At 41.7% G+C, this 25,494-nt stretch overlaps 2 protein-coding genes across 5 annotated transcripts in view; one reads left to right on the forward strand and one right to left on the reverse strand.

The window, feature by feature from the left end:
* The window catches only part of SLC2A12 (solute carrier family 2 member 12), a 30,696-nt gene extending 25,510 nt beyond the window's left edge, over window positions 1–5,186 (forward strand). The window contains exons 3-5 of one of the 2 annotated variants that reach the window (XM_014874255.2): window positions 754–876; window positions 3,060–3,192; window positions 4,902–5,186. In XM_014874255.2, the coding sequence (XP_014729741.2) occupies window positions 754–876; window positions 3,060–3,192; window positions 4,902–4,998 (353 nt within the window). In that variant the 3' untranslated portion in view covers window positions 4,999–5,186. The remainder of the gene's footprint in view (window positions 1–753; window positions 877–3,059; window positions 3,193–4,901) is intronic. The other variant, XM_088161759.1, reaches the window with a different exon arrangement.
* A 5,379-nt stretch (window positions 5,187–10,565) lies between these two features.
* TBPL1 (TATA-box binding protein like 1) lies at window positions 10,566–24,907 on the reverse strand. Of its 3 annotated transcripts, none has more exons than XM_088161760.1 (7): window positions 24,687–24,907; window positions 18,763–18,949; window positions 18,068–18,150; window positions 17,097–17,160; window positions 15,329–15,432; window positions 15,150–15,244; window positions 10,566–12,264 (listed from the first exon to the last, which is right to left on the reverse strand). In XM_088161760.1, the coding sequence occupies exons 2-7, from the start codon at window positions 18,895–18,897 to the stop codon at window positions 12,194–12,196; spliced, it is 552 nt and encodes a 183-aa protein (XP_088017886.1). In that variant the 5' UTR covers window positions 18,898–18,949; window positions 24,687–24,907; the 3' UTR covers window positions 10,566–12,193. The 3 variants fall into 3 exon arrangements, with proteins under 3 accessions (XP_088017886.1, XP_088017887.1, XP_014729742.1); XM_088161761.1 differs by having other exon boundaries at window positions 24,528–24,907; XM_014874256.2 differs by lacking the exon at window positions 24,687–24,907 and adding an exon at window positions 24,053–24,380.
* Between the last annotated feature and the right edge of the window lie 587 nt (window positions 24,908–25,494).

Raw genomic sequence — 25,494 nt, forward strand, 5'->3', positions numbered from 1 at the left:
CAACCTCTCCTAATGCTTCTTGCTTGCCAACAAAAGGGGACGGTGGAGCAGATTTTTGGCTGGGATTTGGATTTGTTTGTGGTTGGGTTTTTGTTCATTTGTTTTCTGATAGTCAGGAATGGTACAAAACCATGTCTTCTTATTTTAAAATTTTTTTTGCTCTTGCTATCAAGGTGATTACACAGCCAGCTCTTCATGTCTGAATTTGCTTTTGTGAGCTAGCAGCACCAGCATTTAGATCACCTGTGGTGTGGTGTGATATGAAGGAGTCAAAAATCAGTCCTTCTCTCTTCATTTATACCTCAGCAATCTCATTTATGTGGAGCAGAGAGCTGGAATAGCAAGCATACTTCAGTGTGGCAGGTTGATTTATAATGTGGCATAAACACACAGTGCCCCTCTGAGGCTGAAGATTGCTTTGGTTTGCTGCCCCACTTCCATTAGTGTTATGTCACTTGAGAGTTATTCAGCCAGAACTCGCTTTCATACCCAGATGTGCAGTCAGAGCTCACCTCCCCAGTCCAGTGCCACCTGTCACTGGCTCAGGCACCCACTGGGCAGGGATGAAGGGATGGTGACCTGAGGTGATGCTGATTGCTGCACATGCTGTCTGCAGAGCGTGAGCTCTCACAAACCAAACCCCCTGAAAATCAACTTATTCTTTCAGGTGGCCTACCTGAATCCATGGACTACCTAGATTCACAGCAAGGAGAGCCATCCTTCCAAAGAAACATTTTTTTGCTTGTGTTTCAGTGTCCTGGTTGGTCCTGAGTGAAATTTTCCCTGGTGGGATCAGAGGACGGGCCATGGCTTTGACATCTAGCATGAACTGGGGTATAAATCTCCTCATCTCCTTGACGTTTTTGACTGTAACTGGTAAGATTTCTCCATGTCCTTCCAAGCTGATATTCTCCTAGTGGGCAAAATAAGTCTCTCTTATACAAAAGCATTGCTAAAATTGCAGCTGTGAAAGCCTGGGAGACAAGATCTCTGTTTAGGTGTCAGTGTAACTTCTCCATTCTCACCCCATCTTTGTGCCAGTAACTTCAGCCTCCCAGTACTGGTTGTCAGACCAACTTGCACATCAACTCCACTGGCTGTGAAACTCAAGTCTTAAAAAAAAAAATTGCCTTGGTAGGCTGGAAATACATAATGTTTAGGATTAAGTCCTGCATCTTCTGAAATCAATGCAAGTTCTGTTCTAGATCAGACCACAGCTTTTCTGATCAGAAATTTTTAAACCCTATCCCATTTAATTAATTCCTTTTCACAGGAATGTCTTGGCTTTCAGAAAATTTTCTTTAGAAAAAGATGTCTTTGTGAGGTAAAAGTCTTTCACATTTTAATGTGAGAAAACAAACTACTGGAAATGACTTTTAATATGATTATAATCAAAGGGGAAGGTTAAATGCTGAAATTTGTTGATTAACAAATTTATTTTTCTAATTCTATATAATATGAGGCTTTGCAAATTTTAGTTTTCAGTCTTATTGTGAGGAAAATATGTGCTGGAAATCAAAATATATAAGAGAGCAGAAATTTCAGCTTTTCCTTAAGTCTACATTACTCCCCACTAGAGGCAAACAATGATATCACAAAAAGTCAAAGATGTTTTCACCTTGTTATATATTTTTGGAGACAGATTTGAAAATGAGTGTGATCCGTTACTAAAATGAGTGTTTTCTTCTTTCAAAAAAAAAAAAAAGAGAGAGAAAGAAAAAAACATATCCTCCATCCTGAGTACTATCTTGATTAAAACTAGGAAAAATATGACTATGAAAAATATAAAAAAGTTCACTGTGCTCCCACTTTCACTTCAGTTGTATCAAGGGTCTTCTTCAAAAGGACACCATCCAGTTACTCTCACTCACTGCCCATCAGTTTGCATCACAGAACTGTGTTCCTGAACTGCACAAGCTTTTGGACAAAACCAAATGAGAAAATGTATATTGTAGGCAGTCTGACTGCCAACACTTGCTTGTCCTTGGACCAGACTTGAGTTATTCCTAACGAAATGTCCCCAAAACCACCTAGTGCAGACCCCAGGCGCTCAGTGTCAGCTGTTTCACCAGGAGGTCCCCTCTTGTCATGCAGGGTTACTTGTTAATGTACATCTCGCTATTATCCTGGTCTCAGTTTCAAAGACTGCAAAGCCACAGTAACTCCCTTGTCTTAACTGGGTCTAATCTGGATTCATGAAAGTGTAAGTACAAGAAAATATCCATTCCTCGTCTACGGCGGAAAGGCAGGATTGGGAATTCTTTTGTCAAATGAATATGCATGGAGGTCGCAGTGACCAGCAGCACCTGCACTTAGGTGCTGATGCAGAGGTACCAGCTGGATTAGAAGCTTCAGCTGCAATCTTCAGCTCATCACACAAGTGACAAATGTCTCAACTGTCCAGGTTTATTTTAGCAGGGAAAAGGGCTAAGGGGGCTGCAGCAGACAGTGGGGTTTGTATACACTTTACTTTCCAGGGGCTGCAGAGTGCATCCCTTGGCCCGAGGATCTGCCTGCCTCTGGACTGTAGGCTCAGAAAAACACTAGTCCTTGGATGGCCCCATTAGGAGTTCACTCTTGGATCACTTTCTGGCACAGCACCCATGACTTGCAGTGGAAATGCTGGGCACTGACAGGTGGAGAGGATTAGCTGGAGACAACTGTAATAGTGTGAAAAATGCTTGGATTTGCTCCAAGAAAGAATGTGCACTAAAACCAGACACAGGCAAAAATTCAAGGCACTCATGATCCCCACTGCCTTCCCACAAACCAGTAACAATGGCTACTCACTCTCTTCATGCAAACTGATTGCTAATAAAATAAACCAATAGGTTCATGCCAAGTGGGCCAATACGAACTCATTAATTTTCTTTCATAAGGAGTATTAGAAAAAGCAAAGCCACTCTTCTTTTTCCAATATATGTGAGCTAAGAATAGCAGCCTAGCTTCTTTCTAACTTCTTCTGTGCATTAGGGGCTGTATCCTATAAAATACAGCAACAGGAAGAAAAATTGTGATATTTGAAGACTAAAAAACTCCCATGTTTTCTTCCTTTGTAGAGCTCGTTGGCTTGTCCTGGGTGTGCTTCATTTACACAATAATGAGTCTAGCATCACTGGCTTTTGTTATCATGTTTATACCAGAGACAAAAGGATGCTCTTTGGAGCAAATATCCATGGAACTAGCTAAACAGTAAGTACCAAGCGTGTGACTACACCTCTCAAGTGCCAGAGAGACAAAGGCTTTCAACGCCACGTGTTGAAAAAAAAGAAACTATGTGGGAAAATTCCAGTTTTCTCAAGGCTTGAGCTTGCACGTGTTGATTTCAGTAGCCAACCAAACATTTTGTTGGTGCTGAAGGACCGATCCTAAAGGCAAGGTGGTTTCTGAGCACCCCCTTGAGGAGCACCTGCAGCCAAGCCTGGCTTCTCAGCACTTTTGCTGTCTGGCATTCCTGGATGGGAGGGCGACTCTGATCTTGCATTTAGGACTGTGTGTTTTGGGTTGCATGCAGAAAATGGGAAGGAGAGATCCTGTATTTCAAATTGACTTGTCCTGGGTGTCACTTCAAGGCTCCATCTGAATTTTGATAGCTGTTGTAGATGAGTTTTTCTAGTGTCTTTACTAAGTGCTATGACAGGTGAGGGTCAGTCTCTTCTCCCAAGCAACAGGTGACAGGACAAGAAGCAATGGTCTCAAATTGCATCAGGGGAGGCTTAGATTGGATATTACAAAAAACTTCTTTACTGAAAGGGTGGTAAGGTGTTGGAAGGGGCTTCCTTGTTAAGTGGTGGAATCACCACCCCTGGAGATGTTTAAAAACTAGCTAGATCTGGTACTTGGGGACATGGTCTCATGGTGAGGATAGCAGTGTTAGGCTAACAGCTGGACGATAATTTTAGAGGCCTTTTTCGACCTAAACTAACCTACGAGCCTAGATACTTTGTGTTGTCGGTAAAAGTAATTAATGTGTGACCATCTTAGTACCATCCTCTATTACTATTTTTTAGATTATAGGAGAATATTTGCCAGTCAGACAGGCTTGAAGAAGCTTGTTTATGGACTAATTATTTTACGGACTAACCACTGTGCTGCCGCTGGCCCTCGGGCTATCCCTTCCCCTCCTCTTAGAGAAAGGCATCCCTCCCTGCCGGAGCCGGAGCCGGAGCCGGAGCCGGAGCCGGAGCCGGAGCCGGAGCCGGAGCCGGAGCCGGAGCCGGAGCCGGAGCCGGAGCCGGCACCGGGACCGGCGGTGCGCGGGCGCTCCGGGCGGAGCGTGCGGCGGGGCCGCCCCCGCGCGGGCAGGCGGGGAAGCGCCGGCAGCCGCCGGAGCATCCCGGGGCATCTCGGGGCATCCCGGAGCATCTCGGGGGAGCATCCCGGGGCATCCCGGAGCATCCCGGCGCCTCCCGGGGCATCCCGGAACCTCCTGGGGCATCCTGGGGCATCCCGGGGCATCTCGGGGCATCCCGGAGCATCTCGGGGGAGCATCCCGGGGCATCCCGGAGCATCCCGGAGCATCCCGGAGCCTCCCGGGGCATCCCGGAACCTCCTGGGGCATCCTGGGGCATCTCGGGGCATCCCAAAGCATCCTGGAGCATCTCGGAGCATCCCGGAGTGTCTCGGGGCATCTCGGGACATCCCGGAGCATCCCGGGGCATCCTGGAGCATCTCGGGGCATCCCGGCGCATCCCGTGACATCCCGGAGCGTCTCGGGGCATCCCGGAACCTCCTGGGGCATCCCGGGGCATCCCGGGGCATCCCGGGCGCTGGGGTGGCGCTCCGGGGTGCGTTCTGCCGTCCTGCTGGGCCCCAGCCCCGCCCTCAGCGTCCGGCGTGTGCCGCGGGGAGAGCGCTCTGCCCGCAGCGGCCAACGTGTGCGGGGTTTTGTGCTTCTGCAGGAAATACGTGAGGACGCCTTTGTGCGGGGTGAGCCAGCGCAGGGAGAAACTGGTGCCGGTGGAACTTGGCAAGAGAGAGAAAGAGCAGCTCTACTAAACGCAGGACAAGCAAAGCAGCCTTCACCAAAAGACTGATTAACAAAAGAAAAATGCTCTGCGATGCTCACACTCTTATGGGACACGCGGTATTGTTATACACAAGATATTATCTTTTTATTTCTTGGTAGAACTTCTTTCAGTGGCAGTTTACAGCCAACAATAAAGGTTGTTATAGTTTATAACTAACTGGAAATCTAGGCTCTGTCTGTTTCAAACCAGCATCCCTCAGATCCCCTGAGGTTACTCACCTCTTGCATACAGGAGGTGAATGGAAATTGGAATATTGCACACAATTCTCCTATTCATATTCAACGAGAGTTCAGTCTGGAAGAAGTGCAAAGAAGAATCAGGGTGGCAGGGAGAAGAAAGAGTCTCACAGGAAGATCCTACCAAAGACAGGTCTGTTTAGGCTAGAAACGGGGCTGAAAAGGGTTAACAACTCTCTGTCGGTAAGTTAAGGAAAACAGTGCTATGGAACAAAAAATGGACAACTATGGAATGCAAAGGATGACATTAGTGCAGAACTACTAGATATAAACTTTTTATAAATTAATTTAGGATTCAGCTTAACAAGATTTGAAAAAGGATCTTGTTCAGCTGAGCTTAATTATTTATAACACAGAGCACAGTCAATTTGTAAGAGGAATTTTACATACATTTTCTCAGTAGGGCCAGGATTCAGTGACCTAGGAAATACTCCTCAGAAAACATTGTCAAATGGTTTAATGTGGGACATTAAATGCATCACTCTCTACAACAACCTGAAAAGACATTTTAGCCGGGTGCCTGGATTACTTCCAGGCAATCAGTGACAGGATGAAAGGAAATGACCTCAAGTTGCACCAGGGAAGGTTCAGGATGGGTATCTGGAAGAATTTTTTCACTCAAAGGGCAGTTAAGCATTGGAATGGGCTGCCCAGGGAGGTGGTGGAGTCATCATCTCTGGAAGTTTTCAAGAAACAACTGGATGTGGCACTTAGTGCTATGGTTTAGTTGGCGTGGTGGTGTTTAGTCAAAGACTGGACTGGCTACTGGAGCTCATTTCCAACCTTATTGATTTTATGATTTGCATAATCAATGTACACTGACGATGGCCTTACAGGAGAGAGGATATCTTTGGCCTCTCATTTCCAGGAAAGTTGGAAACTGAAGGTACCAGAGTTGATGCCAAAATAATTTTATTTCTCAACACAGGGCACACTAGACTTTGACTTTTGGACTCAGAAAGTGAGAATTGTGTGGTACATGGCAGCACATGGGGAGTTCAGGAACTGTAATCACTGCAGATCATAAATTATGTCTGATTCTTGGTTATTGCTCAGCAAGTGTATCCTGAAGTACTCAACAAGCCTCTACAAAGGGTTATCCATATGGCTCCCATAAAAGAACATTGGTCTTTTTTTTTCTTATCGGGTTAATAGATGATGTTAGAGTGATCAGTAGATAAATATTTATTAGCAGATAAATAAATGGTTCTTTGTTTAAAAGCAAAACCAAAACAAAGCATGCTTTAAAAGCGCACTGATTATCTCTGTAGCCACAAAGTAGCATTTCCTCCAGCATTTCATTGAGGCAGCAAGACTGACAGAGTCAGCTGGAGGGTAGATACTAATTTGAACTAAGCACATGATTCCACTTTATTTGCTGTCTCATAGCATTAAAACCACCTGACTGTGTTCTGCACTGAAGGAAAAGTGACTTACTGACACAGATAAAGTTTTACTTCTGAGCAAAGCAGATCAGCTCTGATCAGATTCCCACATGGTTGCACTTCTATATACTGACATCACAAATTTATACGAACAAGTTTAGTCAAGACAGTGAACTCATGTTCAGAATGTGAAAACAAACTATTGAAGCCAAGGCCATTATTTGCCTGAAGTCACTGAAAATTTAGCTACCACAGGATGAGAGCCTTAATTTTGAATTTTGAATAATGAAGCACCTGCTTCAGGTTTATGCTGGAGGATGGTTATCAATATCATGCATTCTACTAAGCTTCAGGATGAGAAATACTAAGGTGATTCTGGGTAGTCTTTCAAATATGCTGTCAAGATCATTCTTATACTAACAAGTGCCTGGGATTAAACCCAGTAATATTTACTATTATTGTATTTTAAGAATATATTGCAGGAAATTAATCCGTTCCCTGATCCAGGACTTTACCAGGTAGTAGACTTATTTGCATTTCCTTTAGTGTCCCCATTTGCTCTGGCTGGTACCGTTTTCTGATAGCTGCCTCTCAATAGCAGATGTTTGCACATACAATCCAAGCCTGCACTGCTTTTAATTTCTATTACATTTTATTTAGTGAAAGGGGCTTCTGCAAAATCTTTCTCAGCATTGCAGCTTCTCAGAAAAGCCTCTGCTATAATAATTTTTCTGAATGTTCTTACAAAAATAAATTTAACTTAGAACACACCATAGAAATTGTCTCCCCAGTTTACAGGTTTTGGGATCATTGGAAGCTCTTCTAAATTTTTCCTACACACACCTATTTAGCACAGAAACTAATAAATAAAAATGCCACATTCCTGAAGAAAAGATAGTTTCAATACTGGTTTTACTGACGGGATAGTGATAGGCCTTCAGATAACTCCTCAAAGTGATGATGTTGTAGTCAAGGTTTTTTAAATCATTATAGCTACAGTCTCAGCTGTAGTCTTACAGACTTAGCCTTATATAGCCTATAAATGTAGCCATAATTGTACGGTCTTTCATAACAAAGCCTGCACATCTGATGACACAGATGGCACTCACCATCTCATCAACTATGAAAATACAAGGAAAAAATGGAAAACATTTTACAAATCACATCCCTGGATCTCTGAAGCACTCCACAAAGAAATTTGTCCCAGATCTAAAATTATTCAGTATTTTCATCAATGGACTGGATTACAGAATAGAATATGCTTATTAAATATGCAGGCAACATTAAGATGGGAAAGACTAGGTTGAAATTCAGAACTTCACAAATCCCTGAAAAAAGCAGGATACAATTCAGAAAACGTAAGCACTAATTTCTCTGGTAACACCAATTGCAAGTCAGAGAATGATAAAATAGTACTAGAAACTTCAGGAAAAGTTCCAGTAGCTGTGACAACCCACAAGCCAGCAATGAGTCAGAGTTATCAATCTACTGCCCTTAGTAGGGTGTATAAATAGAACCAACCCTTCTCTCTAAAGAATGTGAAATGAACTTTTTATGTCACTGCCAGTGCTACAGCTGAGCACTGTGGGGAGTTTTGCATGGGATCCACATGGAGAAACCAGGGACAGATGAACAGTGTTCTAGGAAACATGGTCACTGTGGAAGAGATGATTGATTGACAGGTAAGTTTATCCAAAGCATTGCTCCCCACGCTGAAGGTGAGAGCCAGCATGCTGGGACACACTGTCTGGCCTGGATCTCCTATTGAGGATGCAGGAGTTGGTAGTGAGAGCCTGGCTGGAGGCAGCCACACAGCAAAAGAACAAGTGCTAACTGGTGACAATGGGAAATGGAGGCTGTGTGCACACAGTAGAAAGCATCAGCAGCAAAGCTTATTCCAAACTGAGGTGGGGACCTACCTAGTTAGAGGAGCTGGAAAAGAAGTGATATCCCTGAGAATAAGCATACACCACCAGATGCCTTTCATCATCAGAGGTTTTAAAATGTAGTTTTCACAGTTTGAGGCTCCCTTAGAGCTTGAAGGACAGGTGGGCACACATTTCAAGGGATCTTTTTTTTCTATTATTCTCTTCAATACTACCCTGCAAGTTTGGTAGTGCACTTTTTGGCCCTGTTATGGATTGTTACAAAGGCTTCAAACTGCTAGCATGGATCTAGGCAGCACTTCAAAAGAACCAGTGCCCATTTTAATACATTGCAGCTCATTATTAGCTTTTATTTTTCTTCTGAGAGACAGATTTCACACTACGTGGCAGTGCTAACAAAGCAAAATGTTCCTCTTTCTCCACAGATAAATTTAGGAGACACATATGCTTCATAAGAGCTCCAGATATTCACTGGTAGCACTTAAGAGCTTTGTAATTTGATCCGAAAAGGCAAGCCTGATCTATGACAGCTATTGTAGTTGTAATGGCCAAATCCTCATTCATCAGTTTGGGACTACACTTTGTCCCTCAAAGCCCATTACAATTTTGTTCATTGTTCAAATACCTTCTGCTTTTTCTTTTTCTAAATTGTAATAATAATAACTAGTGTTCCCTAATGGTGGTTTGTTTATTGCTCTTTGACTATGCACGAAATCCTTATTTAGGTCAGGAGTGCCAAGGTCCACATTATTTGATACAAACTGGAAAACTTAGATATAGTAAGATTTGCTACATACAGTGTAGTATATTGAATTCCCTGACTGTTGAACTCAACTTCATAATTTCATGATTATAAGCCATCTTATAAGCTCAAGTGGGCCTGTGCAAATCTCATGTGGTTTAACAAGGCCAAGTGCAGGGTGCTGCACCTGGGTCCAGACAATCCCTGGTAACAACACAGGCTGGGAATGCACAGATCGAGAGCAGCCATGCCTGGAAGGACCTGGAGGTTCTGGTGGATGAGAGGCTGGACCCGACCCAGCAACGTGCGCTTGGATCCCAGAGAGCCAGTGGTATCCTGGGCTGTCTCAAAAGCAGTGTGGCCAGCAGGGTGAGGGAGGGGATTCTGTCCCTCTGCTCCTCCCTGGTGACACCCCACCTGCAGTGCTGCATCCAGCTCTGGGGGCCCAGCACAGGAAGTACATGGACCTGCTGGAGTGAGTCCAAAGGAGGGCCACGAAAATTATTAGATGGATAGGATGGAGCACCTCTCCTACGAGGAAAGGCTGAGAGAATTGGTATTGTTCATTTGGAAAAGACCTAATTGCAACTTGCCACCACCTGAAGGTAACCTCTAAGAATGAAGGAAAGGGACTTTTTACAAGGGCACGTAGTGACAGGACACGGAGTAGCAGCTTTAAGCAAAAAGAGGGTAAGTTTAGACTAGGTATAAGGAAGAAATTCTTTACTGTGAGGATGGTAAGGTATTGGAAAAGGTTGCCTCGAGTAATGGATGCCTCATTCTTGGGTGTGTTCAAGGCCAGGTTGGATGGGGCTCTGAGCAGCCTGCTCTAGTGGAAGGTGTCCCTGCCCATGGCGGGGGGGTTGGAACTAGACGGTCTTGAAGGTCCCTTCCAACCCAAACCATTCTCTGACACCTACACAGAGCTCCAAAAAGCTTTTATGAACATACCACTTACGACTTATGGCAGTTTTGTTTCTTTCTTTTTTTGTTCTGAGGGATTTGGTGAAGCATTTCCTATACTACTGCTTCCTTTACATAGTTTCTGCACAAAGTCACTATGGACAGCCCCAAGTCCTACACCACCCCCTCAGGCAGATGAAATCCGTCACGCCAGACATTTGCTTCCTCCAGATGTTCTTCCACCTTTCTTTAAAAGCTGTGATTTCTGGTACAGTAACAGCTCAGTTTACTATTTTTAACACCCCCTAGGACTTAACATTACCTGCAGCATGCAAGAGCAGTGTTACTTTTCTGTTCAGTGAGATAGGGAAAAAAGACATACATACTTTATACATATTTATTGTATCTTTTTAAAAGTAGCATTTGCAGTTACTTTTAAGCATTCACCTCTCTTCTGCTTCAAATGTGCACTTATTGAGAGAAACATCTACTGGCTTCCAAGTCCAAGATTAATACCAATAATAATACATGCCAGAATCAAGCGTCATTGCTTGTTGGCAGCTCCTGTCATCAAAACAGTATACAGTAAGAAGAGTGTAGAAAAGGTCTATGTTAATTATTCAGCAATAGGCTGGGGCTGGATTAGAGTGACCACAGCATCTTCTCCAGTTGAAGCACAACAATTTTCCTGAAGTTCACATTTAAATCTTTTTCTTTTGCATTGAGTAGGTGGACAAGGCAGTTGATTTTTCTACAGTAGCTTCATAAGTTGATAACGTAATTAAGCTATCAGAAAGTGTCCAAGGGAGGGCCACAAGGATGGTGAAGGGTCTGGAAGGGAAGCCATATGAGGAGGGGCTGAGGTCACTTGGATTGTTCAGCTTGGAGGAGACTGAGGAGAGACCTCATTGTGGTCTTCAACATCCTCACGAGGGGAAGCAGAAGGGCAGGTACCGATCTCTTCACTCTCGTGACCAGTGGGAGGACTTGAGGAAACAGCGTGAAGCTGAGTCAGAGGAGGCTTAGTACAGGTATCAGGAAAAAGTTTTTCACTCAGAGGGTGGTTGGGCACTGGAACAGGCTCCCCAGGGAAGTGGTGACAGCACCAAGCCTGACAGAGTTCAAGAAGCATTTGGACAACACTCTCAGGCACATGGTGTGACTCTTGGGGTGTCCTGTGCAGGGCCAGGAGTTGAATTTGGTGATCCTGATGGCTCCCTTCCAACTCAGCATATTCAACGATTCATCTACAGGAAAACACTTGCTGTAGACCTTTATATTTAGAAATGTCTTCTCTTCATGTAACAACAAGAAAATACTTGAAGTCTGGCATGTAGTTAAGAGAACTGGGAACAAACCAAATTTCATCCTCAGATAAACATACGTTAACTACTATAGATTTCAATCTAACCCACGCACAGTTTTACACATACTACAAACAGAAACAGAAGGTATCAGCAAAAGACTATTCTTACATTGTTTCAAATTAATTTTCAACTATACAATTTTAATTGTAATATAAAAAGGGAAGGAACATAACAGAACAGGTATGAAGAGAAATATTTTCCAAACTTTTATTTGTGCACATTCATCAGGTGAAAAAGATAACTTTTACAGCTTCTTTGGTGCCCAATATTCAGCATACAAAAATGTAAAAGACTATTCACAAATAAAACACAAGCTCAAGCTAAAAAAAAAGAAAGTCTTAAAGGTAGTGCACATCGTGACAGCTTTGCTTATGAATACACAGAAATTACTGCAAAAATAAATAGAATGTCTTTTTAAAAGCAGCAATTTCATATCTTGTAAACTTCTGTTTTTACAATACAGCACTGTTAAGAGTAAAATCCAAAAGAACTGGAGTCTATACTGTAGCCATGAGCAATTAAAGGAGTCTGTATTCCTCTGCTATGGTTGGTCCAGTTTTCCTTTTTGCTTTTAGTCCAATGTGCAGCAGTCTTTGAAGGTGCTTGGTTAGGGAACCTAACCATCAAGTGGTGAATTACAAAATTTATTTCCTGCTTTCAAACACGAATGGATATATCTGTTCCACAGCACTGGCAACAGCCTTTACGTTTGGCCCTGAGAGACAGTTAAAAAAAGAAAAAAAGCAGTAGGAAGAGAAAAATCATGGAATCAGAAATTTAAGCAACAACGGTACCTTAAAAAAAACCCTTAATATTATTAGCAATCACAGCTTCATACCACAGACAATAAGTGCTCCCCCATTTCTCCTAACTTAACAGTTTTTATCTGATCACTTTTCATGCAAAAGTCTTTTCTTGTGAGTAAATCTGCAAGATGTTCTACATTTCTCAATGGATAGATTACAGTTAAATAATAGTGTCATTTAATTTCATAACAACTTGGCTGATTTTCAATTTACTGGCTTAAACAGCCCGGAGAAGAGGCTGAGTGGCAGAGGTAAAATAAGTTCTTTTACTTATGTCAATCTTCTAGAAATTTGTATTTCTTCAAGCCTTGCCACTTTTAGCTCTTGCTTTAAAAAATTACCACCAAAAGCTGCTGTTAAATAACGCTAGATTGAACTGAAGTACATTTCAAGCAAGGTTATTTTAGGTTTGAAAATTATGGACCATTACTTTCTATCCCGGGTTTTGCAAATAGCTTCATCATTGATCTCAGGACAAAACCTGCAAGCTAGGGAATGATTTTATCATCCCAGGATGAAGCATATGAAGATTATCTATGAGTATCCAGGCGAAGAAAAGGAAAAATGACCTAGCAATGCTATCTGCTGGTACCAGAACACTTTACACAACGAAAAATTAAGATTGCAAATAAGTGAGCAGTAACATGCCAGAAGACATTAATTCTGGATAGAAACTTGGTGATGCAGATAAAGGAGAAGAGCAATTTCTCACATGCTTTGATGAGTAGTAACTCGGGGGTTTTGTAACCCCACTTCAGACTTTAAAAGTTTCTTCCAAGTACAGAGAACTGTTCAAAATGACTCCCAAAAACAATAACTTAAGTCTAAGTTACTTAAGTAATTTTCTTACATGCTCAGTCAGAAAGCAACTGGACGAATAGGATTCTTCCTATATTTTCAAACTGGTCAAGTGAAGCACTCAGCTTAACATAAGCCTGGTGAAAGATACCTGTCTTCTAGGTAGATACTGCACCCTCCTTAAATTTGGCTGCTATTAGAAAAGAAAGTTCTCAGGAAAGTAGAAGCCTTCAAAAAGTGAGAATATGAGTAGGCAAAGAGTTCCAGCAAAAAAACGCTACTCTCTCTAAGTGTGAAGAGATGTAAAAACTGGATCATCATTCCAGGGCATATAAGAGAAGGAAAAAAAACAAAACAAAATTACACAACTCCCCTAAGCAACCCCCTCATTTCTCATTTTGTAGTCAAAGGAACAGTATTTCTTTCTATTACATGCTAGTGATTTTTATTATCTTTTATGAAAGTAACAAAATATTTTTATACTTGTCCCATAAAAACAACCCACCTTCCTGGTTTTTTGTAACATTTCTAATTACGTATCTCAAATAAAATTTCCTGAGTCAGAGGTATTACAAATACTAGTACTATAGAAATATGAATCTTTAAAAGAAACTTCATCTGAACACACTTGAGAAGGAATGTACTAAGGTTGAAGAGTAATTTAAAACATTTTTAGAATAAGAAGTGTAAGACTCTGGACATTTTTTTCCTCTAGAAGAGAGGCAAAGCAAAAGCCTACAAAATCAAGTCTGAGTTAATTTCCAAACTCACTGCAACAACTAAACTAGAAGGATGCAAAACTTCTATGTTTACCATATTTACTTTCCTATTTGAAAGGAAAGTTCTGAAAATATTGAAGTGATTTTGTAAGCAGTGAAGTAATAAGAATCTTACAGAGAAGCTGAATCTCATTAGCAGGCTGACAAGACATGCTGAGAGCTTTCTATTACTGCAGTGATACTAAGGCTTCTTATTTATTTTAAATTTAGTTTCTAGTTTTGGCTAGACCAGTTGCACTGTTCCAAACATATACTGCAATCTTGAAATACTTTTTAGCCCTTAATTTTTAGATTCCTGAATCTATTGGAAGTTTGTCTTCTTTAGAAAACATTGCTTCCAATATCTTGTGGGAAATGTTCTGCACAAACATAGGCATTTTTAAAGGAATTAAGATGTGAAAATAAAAAAATCCTTACCCAGCTTCTGAACCAGTAGCTGAGCTCTAACAACTGCAAGACATAATTCCCACTAAACTGACACACAATGATTTTTTTGGCTCTGTAGCATTTTAACATATACTCTCTGAAAAATATGACTTTTTCTACCTAGACAGCGGTGGTGGACATCTCAAAAGCAAACAGAAAAGAGAATGAAAAATGAAACTGATGAAGATAGAGGAAAAAAATGGCATGGCCTCTCCAAGACCCAGGACAATCATGTCTCTGATTACATGGGAAAAATCACTGATGCCTGTGGTTCAGTGGTGGTTCTCTTAGCTGAGCTTTAACAGAAGACAGCACAAGTCTGAAGAACTGCAAATATTGGTGAGCTTCATTTATGACAAAATGCTATACTATCCTCTGAGTTTCCATAAATATGCAGTTTGGAAATATGCATTTATGAAAGGGATATTAATGCTAAATGCAGTGTAGTTAACATCTCTACAAATAGAAGAAAATAGGAAGAAAATTAAAATGTTTTAAAAAACAATAATTACCTGCATTCTTAAGTGCGATTTTACTTTTGGTTTCATGAAAAAAAACAGACTCTGTACATTCAGTCTAAGTAATTTTTGAACCTACCAATAATAACACTTTCTCTACAACTCTTCCAGCACTTTCTCTCAAAAACAAACTAGGTGCTAGCAAGGGGAAACTAAATCCTTTCAACATTATCTTTTGATTGTTTTAAACATCTTGCTTTCCCCCAAACCTACTGGCTTCTAAAGTTAAATATTCCCAACAAGTTAAATATTTATTTTTTGACATTAAAATACCTGTAACTGTGATACTGCCTGTGGAAAAAATCTGTAAGGTAGCTCTGAGAGATTTTATTCTGTAACACACGGCAGGATGAAGTTCTGGTTCATAACTAGAAAACAAAATGAAAAGTAAAAAAGAGAGATCTAGAACTGAAAAATAAAAGCTTAAGAAAATTCTTTCAAGTCCTACATACCTCGCATGAGGTCTGTTATTCTTCGTAAATTCTGGCAATCTGATCTCAAAGGGCATGTTGCACACTGCTAAAACATTCACAACTTTAAAATCTGTGAAAATTACCTTTTCAAAAGAGATGGAAAAAAAAGATATTAGAAATTTACTTCACAGTAAGTCAGATGCATGGGTTACAAAAAAAAAAAAAAGACAAGGCTACAACTTAGAATATTTTGATGAGTCAAAATTAGAACCTTGAGACTGATGCCTTTCTAAGAGGCATCTGAAGAGTACTTAATGAACTCAGATAATTTACATTATCCTTCTGTGGTGGAGTAACTGCTGAACTAGATACCTCACAGTTGTATCATGGTCACTACAGCAGTATGGTTATAGTACAGTTTAAGGATGAGACATAGAAACTCAAATGAAACTAAACACCTCCCCACTGAAAAGAAACCAAATTTAACAGCTCATGGAACATCAAAGTAAGCAGAGAAAAAGCTTAAATAGTGTTGTAAACTTCTTTAATGCCTTGTTGCTATACACCATTTGTATTAAAGCTAAGAATAAGAAAAAAGGTGACAACTATTTTGCTTTAAATGTACAATGGCCAGTAGAGCAAACTGGTTTTCTACCCTGTAACTTTCTGAAACCCAACACAAAATATTTTAATAACTTTCAGTTATTCTTTACCACAGACACTTTAGATGACAACAGAATAGCCAACAGACAACTGCAATACAAAGAAACCACACTGATGAGAGGTCAGTGGTGGCAGTGTCACTGGGGAATCTTTTGCTCATTTTCTGCAATTGCCTAAACTTTAAATAGCTGTTCTTCTTCAATCCATACTTTTTAGAAAGATATTAGAAAGACAGTTAGAAAGAAGCAACTTAGCCTTAAATCAACTTAATCTTCAAAATACAAACTGCTCACTTTATGACAAAACTTGGTGTGTCCACCCTGAAGTACTGTTCACCTCACTGACAATATTCCATTCCAGCTTTAAAGGCTGGCTTTAAAGCCAGCATAGGCTGCCACCACTGCCTTTATGCACTATAATCAAAAGTAGTCTCTCCCTAAAAATGACAGCTGCTGTGTCTATTTAATTATCTGTCCCTAAACTGAACTTGCCTGTAAACAGCACAACAGACTATCAGGAAGTTTTAGAGCACCAAATCGTGTCATTTTAAGTGGTTCATGTTGCCGTTTTTCAACCCTTACTATAAAATGCATGTGGTGTTCCTGACTGGTAATGTTAACCCAAAGTCAGATGGTGTTTCCTGTCCTAAGTATTTTATTTGGCTTATTTCCAGATGTGCAACATGACAGTGCAGGAGCACTTTTTTTCCCTTCCTCTTTAATTTAAGAGGCTCAAACTTGCCTTTATAAGATGGAAATGTATCTGCTATTCCATCAGAAATGAGAGAAAATTATGTTCAAATTACAGTAAAGTTTCAGCATTTTCCAAATAAATCTTCTGGGATATTGTAAATTCTCTTCTAATTCACCCACACATCTGTGGGTGGTTCATATATTAAACAAATTTTGTTGTTCATTATCCAGTGAAGAAGCACTTCTCCAAGCTACCAAACAAAAGTCAAATCCACAAAACAAAACAGCTTTTCTTTAAGCAGCATCTGGAAAATGTATTCTGACACAAAAGGGGCATCTGAGAGAAAACACGTTAACTGCTAAATCATTATGCCCCCTCTTCTTTGTTTCTTTCTAAAAAATGAACTACCAGCAATGCTCGAGTCATGCAGGTCCTTTTACATCAGAATTACCTGAAAACCTAGTTTCTGTAGACTACGAGCTAGTCGTCTGGCACCAAATTTAGCTTCTTCTTCACTATAAAGGAGAAAGAAAAGGATCTAGCATTAACAGAAGTAGAGAATATAGTTATGCACACACACACACACCACAATAGCTACTCAGACTACAAAATGAACCATTATACAATGTAGCACATCAACCATGATGTCAGGGACAGCCTTCACTTCATCCTACTGTAAGTATTACATTTTAACTAGATAGACATTCCAATGGAGTCCTTCATGCCCTGCTTGAAGAATATCTTGGCACTTGGCTTCAGCTGAAGTGAGAGACGTTTTAATCATACATGTTTTTAAGTGCCCTTAACAGATAAATAAGATCATGGGTAGTCTGGAGTTAACATCCTCAACAATCCTTTTTAATTTTGGAACAGAGATCATACACAGGAAGTATGCAAATTTAGTATTTTACCTTACCTATCCTTACTTTGAAATGCAGACATATCTTAAAGGAATTCAGCTCTTAAGAGTTTACTGAGTGTCAGATGTATCTGAACTGAGACCCTGTTTTTGCTTCTTTCCAGTCCTTCAACACTGTAAAACTTGATTAATTCAGGTGGGGGTTTGTGAAAAAATAAGAGATATCCTCAGGAAAGGTCATCCCTTCCCAAGTCTCAAATTCTAGCTAAACACACAGAATTCTTAAAGGCTTCTCAAATCTCTTCAGGATTTTCTTAATAAGGCAGTTATCCCGGCTGCTCTCCCAAGAAGGCTAAACTGATGTTGATAAAGATTTCAACACTGTCTGAGACAAACACTTCACATAAAACTTCCTCCCACATATGTAGCTTGACAATGGTCTACATGTGATCCAGTGTGAGCCAATCTAAGCAGCAGCAAGTGCCACTTCTTCTTCATTTACCATGTTGTATTTTAAAATGCACAAGGATTTACAGCTAGAGGAAGAATCTTCATGAACTCACCTTGTGGCTCCTGTGCAAATAACTTTTCCTGAGGACCAAATTGTGGCCGTAATCCTAGGTTTCCTAAGCTTCATTAAAACCTTCTAAAAAGAAAAGCAGAAAAATTGGAAATTAGCAGTAATTCAATTTCATACTGGAAAAAAAAATTACCTGTTACCCAAATCAACTAAAGTTACACTAAAACTCCCTTTAGTTTTGAGAGGCTTGAACTGCTCCATCTCTTTCAGTAATTAAAAAAACCTAGCCCCTGAGAAAAGGAAAATAAGCACGAAATAGCCAATGACTCAGTGTACACAAATGAAGGTATTTTTCACTGAATAAAAAGCTGAAAACTACAAGCACCATGCTGATTTTCTTATTACAGTGATTTGACATTGCTGACTCCTTATCAAGATATCTTTTCTTGACACAGCCATCAAATTTTGGGAGGCAAAATAGACCCTGAGGTCTAAGAGGCCTCATCACATACCTTGTACCCAATATTCACCTCACCAAGTGCTGTCTCCTGAGACAGCGTTTCATCATTCCCATTATCATACAAGTAGTGTATTAGTGACTAAATACCTACAGCAGGAGAAATAGAGAAAGACAATTCTGCTTTTCTCTATCCACCATAAACAGGTATTAAGCAGAAGAATGTTCAGCTTAAGGAACATTTCTAAAAACAGATAGTTGAAGTATGCTAAAGCTCTTACCCCAACATCACGCTTGTATATCACATTTGCTCCCTCTAATGCAATCTTCCTCAAGTTTAAATGACATCTTGTTCTAAAAACACACACTACATTTGTGATTAAAATGTCCAGTGCAACATCACTGTCCGCATCCATTGGGGTGATTTACAACTCAATTTTCCCACCAGCTCACCACGAAGATCACATCCTGAGAAGCAAAAATGATAAAATTAAACATACCAGTAGAAAATTGCCTATTAATGTCATTGTATACATTTGCCCCTTAAAAGAGACAAGAAGCAGAAGTCACTATGCTCTGACTCATTTAACAGTGTGAGGGGAGGGGAAGGTCTGCATCCTTTGTGCTAGAAAATAGGAGGTAACTTGTTCAAAGCCATGTTGCCAGACTTAACAGAAATGAAGAGCACTGAAGTGCATATACACATACACACACACATATATAAGAGTATTTTAAATTGCCAGTTAAATACTTTACAATTCTTACTAAGTATATTAAGACACTGTAAAGATTACTGAAACTTCTTCCATAGCTCCAGTGGATAATCTTTCCTCAGCTTGTTCAAAGATGTCATTAGACACCTCAGGAAAATACACTTCTCTGACTGCTGAAGTTGATAATTCTGAACAGTTTGACATTTGTGTTGGAATGGATGAGCCTATGAATAACTTTGAACTAGCACCAGTTACACAAACTGCAGTCTGTAGACAGCCTGCTACCACAGCTTTCCCATCTTCATCCAGCACTCTTGGCCTATCTCTCCCAATAATAGCTTAAAGCAAACTATACAAAATGTCCTGGTGGCAGCACCAGCCTGGGCTGACCCTCTGCACTGCCCACAGGAAGGCATTGTATGAGCAGTGAGATGGAATGTTGGAAGGTTTCTGAGGAAAAGCAGGGGTAACTGTGAAGGCACAGGATGGCTGCCCAGTGCATGCACTGCAAACCTAAGGCACTCAGGAAGCATCCAGGCTGCCGAGGCACATCAAAGGCAACACTCCTTACACACATCTCAGCTAGGAAAGAGAATCCTAACACCAGCAGCTGGGCTACCACTCATCCCAGCCCAAGAACATCCGACATCTCTTCTGTAACCATAAAAGGCAACATAGCAGGCACCTCAAATAGATCTCAGGTGAAGAAATGACAGGAGACAAGAGCAATATCATTGGTATACAGTGAAAAGGACTTTAGCATTTTAGCAGTATTTAACCCAAAATAAAAAGGAAAGCAAAGACCAAAATCAAAGAAAAACTGTCACATGTGTGAAATACTCCACATGGTCATTGCCATGGAAGAAGCAGGACACTATGCACCAAGAACAATAACATACCTCACAGACTATGATGCATTTTTATCACTTTAAACGTTTTGGCCTTATGTTCTATATTAGAAATCTTCAAGATACAACATTAATATTATTATCAGTATTTTCATCCTACTGTGCCTTCCTAAACATCAGGCCATAGTCTGTAATTGAGAACTCAAGGTGCCTCTTTGACTACCACTCACTGACAACACAGAAATAACAAACTACACGCAGATGTGCACAGTGTACTGGGTCAGCTGCTGTGGTGGTTACTTCTGACACTCTGCAGCTTTGTTCTGAGATGAAAAAATTATTCTGTAATTGTTGGCTTGTCCAATATACAAAAAGGCAAGATGGATGATAATACAGAAAGATGAAAAAAAAGCAAGAGGAAAACAGAAAAACCAAAGGTTATGTGTGGGGGTGGAGGGAATGTAGGCAAAGAAGAGAACAAACAGTAACTAATTAGTACTCCCAGATCCCTTTTCTAATCTTTTTTATTGAACCAAAAAATACATGAATCCTCAACGTTAGAAATTACTTATCCCATCTGGTTTTGATGGACTACTACAGATTGGGCAAGTAATTTATGGCACCAGATCCAAAGATAGCACATGTGCAAATTTTGAATGGCACGCAGGCAGGGCCAGCATGGAGCTGGAACCCGTGGCATCTTCAGAGAGGCATTTGTTTTCCACCCTGGCTCCAACTCCTGGCTGTTGCTGAGTTCATTTACTGGAACCCAGGAAAGATTGTACAAAAGATACCTCCAATCATCAGCGAGCATCTGCTGGCACACTCAGCCTCTACATTCTGAAAGAACATCAGCGTCATGCATAACACCATTGAAAGGTTGCTAACATCTGAGCAAACCATAATATTGTAAGATAATGTCCCCATAAAACATGGCTTATCTTCAAAAGATCCAGGGAGAAAAGTCATGTGCTCATTCAGAACAAAGGGAAAAATGGTTGAAAGGAGAGAAAAATTACAATTTAAAAGGAAAAGATCTATTATTAAGGCAAAAAGGCGGCTGTAGAGCTGTCAGTAAGGATGTTTTCAGCAATTACAATGTATCTTCGTTAGACGTACAATCTACTTGTATAGATACTAAGAGGAGAAAAATTGCACAGATTACAGTGGTGCGCCCCCAATTTAATTAGCCATATTCTGAAAGCTCAAGACATCAGATCCTAAAGGAGGGGCTTTTTAATTTGAACTTGCACATATGATGTCCATAATTTTGAACACATCCATTCCTATTAAGAATACAAATACAATGTTAAAACTCTTCCAAGACATGGCTGCGAAGGATTGGGAAAACCAAAATGTTTCTAAGCTTGGATACTTGTGACCAAGCAGTAAGCAAGCGTCAAGGTATCACAATCTTTTATTTAAGCATTCATTTTAATGTCTCATACCTTACTTAAAACAAAAGGAAAAAATAATCTACAGACAAGATGTCCTGTTAACTTTCTTTCGGAAGCCTTAAATAACTTTAAATTCAGAGGAACTATGAGAACAAAAGCAACTTAAAATTTCTTTAAAAATACATAGACTGCACACACAAAAAAATAAATCTGAAGAACATATTTACAAAAAATATCTAACGATGTCCAAGAAAAAAAAGATGTTGCTCTTTTTTACATGTATCTCCAGCAAGCATGACCAGCTGGAACATTCTGATCCTCCTCTTTCCCAGCTGTTTCTTGTATTCTCTGCTACTCATACACACTACCTTAGCACTGACTGCCATTTCCCAAAACCTGAATTTCTGCCTATGCATATCTTTTCTGCAAAATGAGGAAAAGAATGTTCCTTACATATAATTCTATTTATATTCCATACTTATGCAGTTACACTTGCAGAACAGAGAGGTTGAGCAGAAACCAAACATCTGGTTCTTTCCAATTCTGGATTTGCAAATGCTTAAGTTGATTCTATTGAGCTCAGCTTAGCTTTTGTTGATTAATTTTGCCCTTTGAAGGTTCCCTCATCTGAACTGTAGAATTTTGGCAGTCTAAATCTCATTTCTAAAATTAAGTTTCGCCAGCTAATGCTAATTTAATAATAGGTTAAATTTGAAAATAATCTGTCTACATGCACAGCATTTCTTTTAAATTATGTACTTCATTTGACTTTCTCCAACACAAGAAACTAGCTAACTTTGATTTCAAGTTGTTTTGCACCAGCATAACACAATCTATCCTGACAGAGGAAACAAGTTTAAATACATCTCTGCAGAAGTTTGCATTGCTTTGTTTAACAGAGATATTTTAGAAGATTGTTCTTTCTTTTCAACATAGATTTCAGGGATACATCTGGAATATTACCCTAAGAGGAAAAAAAAAACAGGAAGGAAAAAACAGTAGATAGATTAAGCATGATAATTAACAAAAATATAAACCACAACAAAAGGTAAGGCAAGGATATTTGACACTGTAATGTATCCCACACTGAAACTAGAGGAACTCCACAGAATAAGAAATACTTTGGAGGGAGGAATGAACACTCAAGTTCTTAAAGCATTACCTCTACATTCACTGTTAGAATCATAGACATACTATTTTAGATACTCTATAAACACACGTGAAGACAAAACACCCTGCACGGAAATCTTACAATCTTAAAAAAGCCAGCAATCTGTCTTCAGAAACTTCCAAACCAACCACAGCACCATCATCAAAGAAAGAGGAAAGGCACTTGGGATGGGGTATATAAACAAAGTATTATTTTAAGCTCTTGACTACCTTTGATCCAAGAAACTCAGAGCTATAAAGGTAGATGGGGGATATCTAGCAATGGTTATGTTAATGTCAGAACAGTTTAATAAACACCTTTTTCACCAACAGTCTAAGTATAAGCAACTTTTACTGGTTATTTTTAACCTTTTTCCAAAGCAGTTCACAAACTGACCAACTCCACAAACAATTCCTACAGCCCAGCTGAAGCGATATTGGTCACTATGGTATCAGTAGACATATGTCAAACTAATGCCTGAAAGGCATCTTTGAAGAAGTTAACATGAACGCCTACAGGACGTTTCCATATGAAAATGGAGAATAAATAAAGCCTGTCAGGAACGGGAAGAGACAATTACATCCTTCCACTAAAGACAGACTTTTAAAGATTTGTGTTCAGCTCCTCAGGAAACAGGCCCATATGAAATGCTGGAGGTGACAGACCAGAGCAGAAATCTGCTTGAATCCTTAGACACATATGGTGTCCATGAAACCAAGAGCAACATAGCTACAACCGTCTATGCAAAACATCCTCTGCTCCAAACAACTTTCTTATTTCCAGCCACTGAGCTAGTGGGGCATGCTTTTACTTTCTGTTGCAATGGCAAGTCAAACTATGCCTAAAGCAAAAGGCCATCTTGAAGCTACTATTCTCACCTTTCAGGATTTGCAGAGTTATGACTATTTATATTTTGGGGGAGAAAATTTTCAAATATGTGCAAAGCCAGTATCAAAGCAGGGATTTGTTAAAATAGTTCCATGTACAGAGTCATAGTAGCAGTTATATCATAAGCAAGTAGGACTTCAATCCTGCTCTTGGATAAGTCTACTACATCTCCGTGGGGTCATCCAACACAAATCCACTTACAAGAATAAAACCAAACAGTGTAGAGAGGAAGACAAAAAAGCGTATTTTAAATAATTCATAACACACCATTTTCCTCAAATCTTTCATCAAAAAGTCCATTCATATTCAAAGCAAGATGCACTTGAACTCAAGTTTGGGCCATCTTTCCCTTAGAAAATACAGGAATACTTGAATGCGAAGCATTAAGAAGAATCCTTTTGGTCTTTATAATATGGGGAAAATCATAATAAGCGTGACAAAAGTCTGAACTAACAAGTTAGGAAGTCATCTCAAAATGATGAAACGTCATACGAAAATTAAAAATGCTTAGCTGTAACGAAATATTTTAAAGCAACGGGTAAGCCTCTCACCCCCTCACAGTCAAACATTTTTACCGTTTGCACATCCCAGCTGAGGAAGCACGAGTACCCTTCCTCTTCCCGCTGCTGGGAGTCTCACTGAAAGCCCTACATGCACCAGCGTCACAACGCTCTGGTCAATACCTATTTCTTCTCCCCCCCTCAACCCCAGCCCGAAACTTCTGCGGCCAGCACGGCACAAACAAAGCGCAGGCAGCGAGGCGGCCCGGCCACGCCGAGCTCCGCCGCTCGGCAGCGCCGGCTTGTGCGGGCATCGGCCGCCGCAGGGCACGGGGCCGCCACAAAGCCCTCGGGGCCGGGCGCGGGCCGGCCGCGCTTCCCGGAGAGCGGGCCGTTCCTCCGCGGGATGCCCTGCCCCTTCCCGTTCCTCGTCCCTGCCCCGGCGGCCCCGGCCACGCTCACCCTCCCGCCCGGGGCGCGATCGGCACCGCGGCGGGAGGCAGCGGCAGGGCCGCGGCCAGGCGGGGAGGCCCCGCGCCGCCTCCCTCACCTCGGCCGGGCAGGGGCGGCGGCGGAGAGGGGCGGGACGCGGGGGCTCAACGGCGGCGGCGGCTCCTGCCGGGCCGGGCCCGCGGACCCGAGACACGGCGAGGAGGAGGAGGAGGAGAAGGAGGAGGAGCGCGGCCCGTCGGCGGGCTGCGGCCGTTACCGTGCGGGCGGGCGGCGGGCAGGGCAGGGCAGGGCGCGGCGCAGCGCGGTGCCGGTCGGTGGGTGCCGGTCGCCCGGCGGCGTTCCGGGTGTTGGGCCGACTCGCCGCGACAATAAACATCCCCCAGCGCCGCGGGCATAGACGCGGCGCGGCTAGAGCGGCCGCCGGAAGTCACGGCGGCGGCAGGGAGGGAGGGAGGAGGGGAGGAGGGGAGGGAGGGGGCCGCGCTTGCAGCGCTTCCGCTGTCGTCCACCGCCCCCGGAGCCGCGGTACGCCCCGGACGGGCCCGCCGTGCTCCGCTCCGCACGGGATCATAGAGAGGGCCATCTCGGAAAGGAACACAGCGGGGCATCTGCTCCGACCTCCCTGCTCAAGCAGGGTTGTCCCACAGCACATGGCACAGGATTGTGTCCAGACAGTTCTTGGGTATCTCCAGTCAGGGAGACTCCACAACCTCTCTGGACAATCTGTTCCAGTGTGCGGTCACCCGCACTGTGTAAAGTTCTTCCTCATGTTCAGCTGGAACTTCCTGTGCATCAGTTTCTGCCCATTGTCTCGTGTCCTAAAGCCTGTAGAACTGATAACAGGCTTCACCTCCAGCCCGGCCGAGGCAGCGCCTTTGCCAGCCAAGCTGCTGGAGAGCTGATGCAGCGTTCAGCTCAGACCTTGTGAACACTCGTGGCACACACCAGGCCTTTCTGTGCGGCGCTGGCCTTGGCACCTCTCTAGCTTGCTGCAGCCCCCTTGGTCTCTGGCCTGGCCGCTCCACGCCCACGCTCTGACCGAACCGAGTGGTCAGCCTTGGTCT

This window comes from Sturnus vulgaris, chromosome 3, assembly GCF_052056855.1.
Source record: "Sturnus vulgaris isolate bStuVul1 chromosome 3, bStuVul1.hap1, whole genome shotgun sequence".
NCBI lineage: Eukaryota > Metazoa > Chordata > Aves > Passeriformes > Sturnidae > Sturnus > Sturnus vulgaris.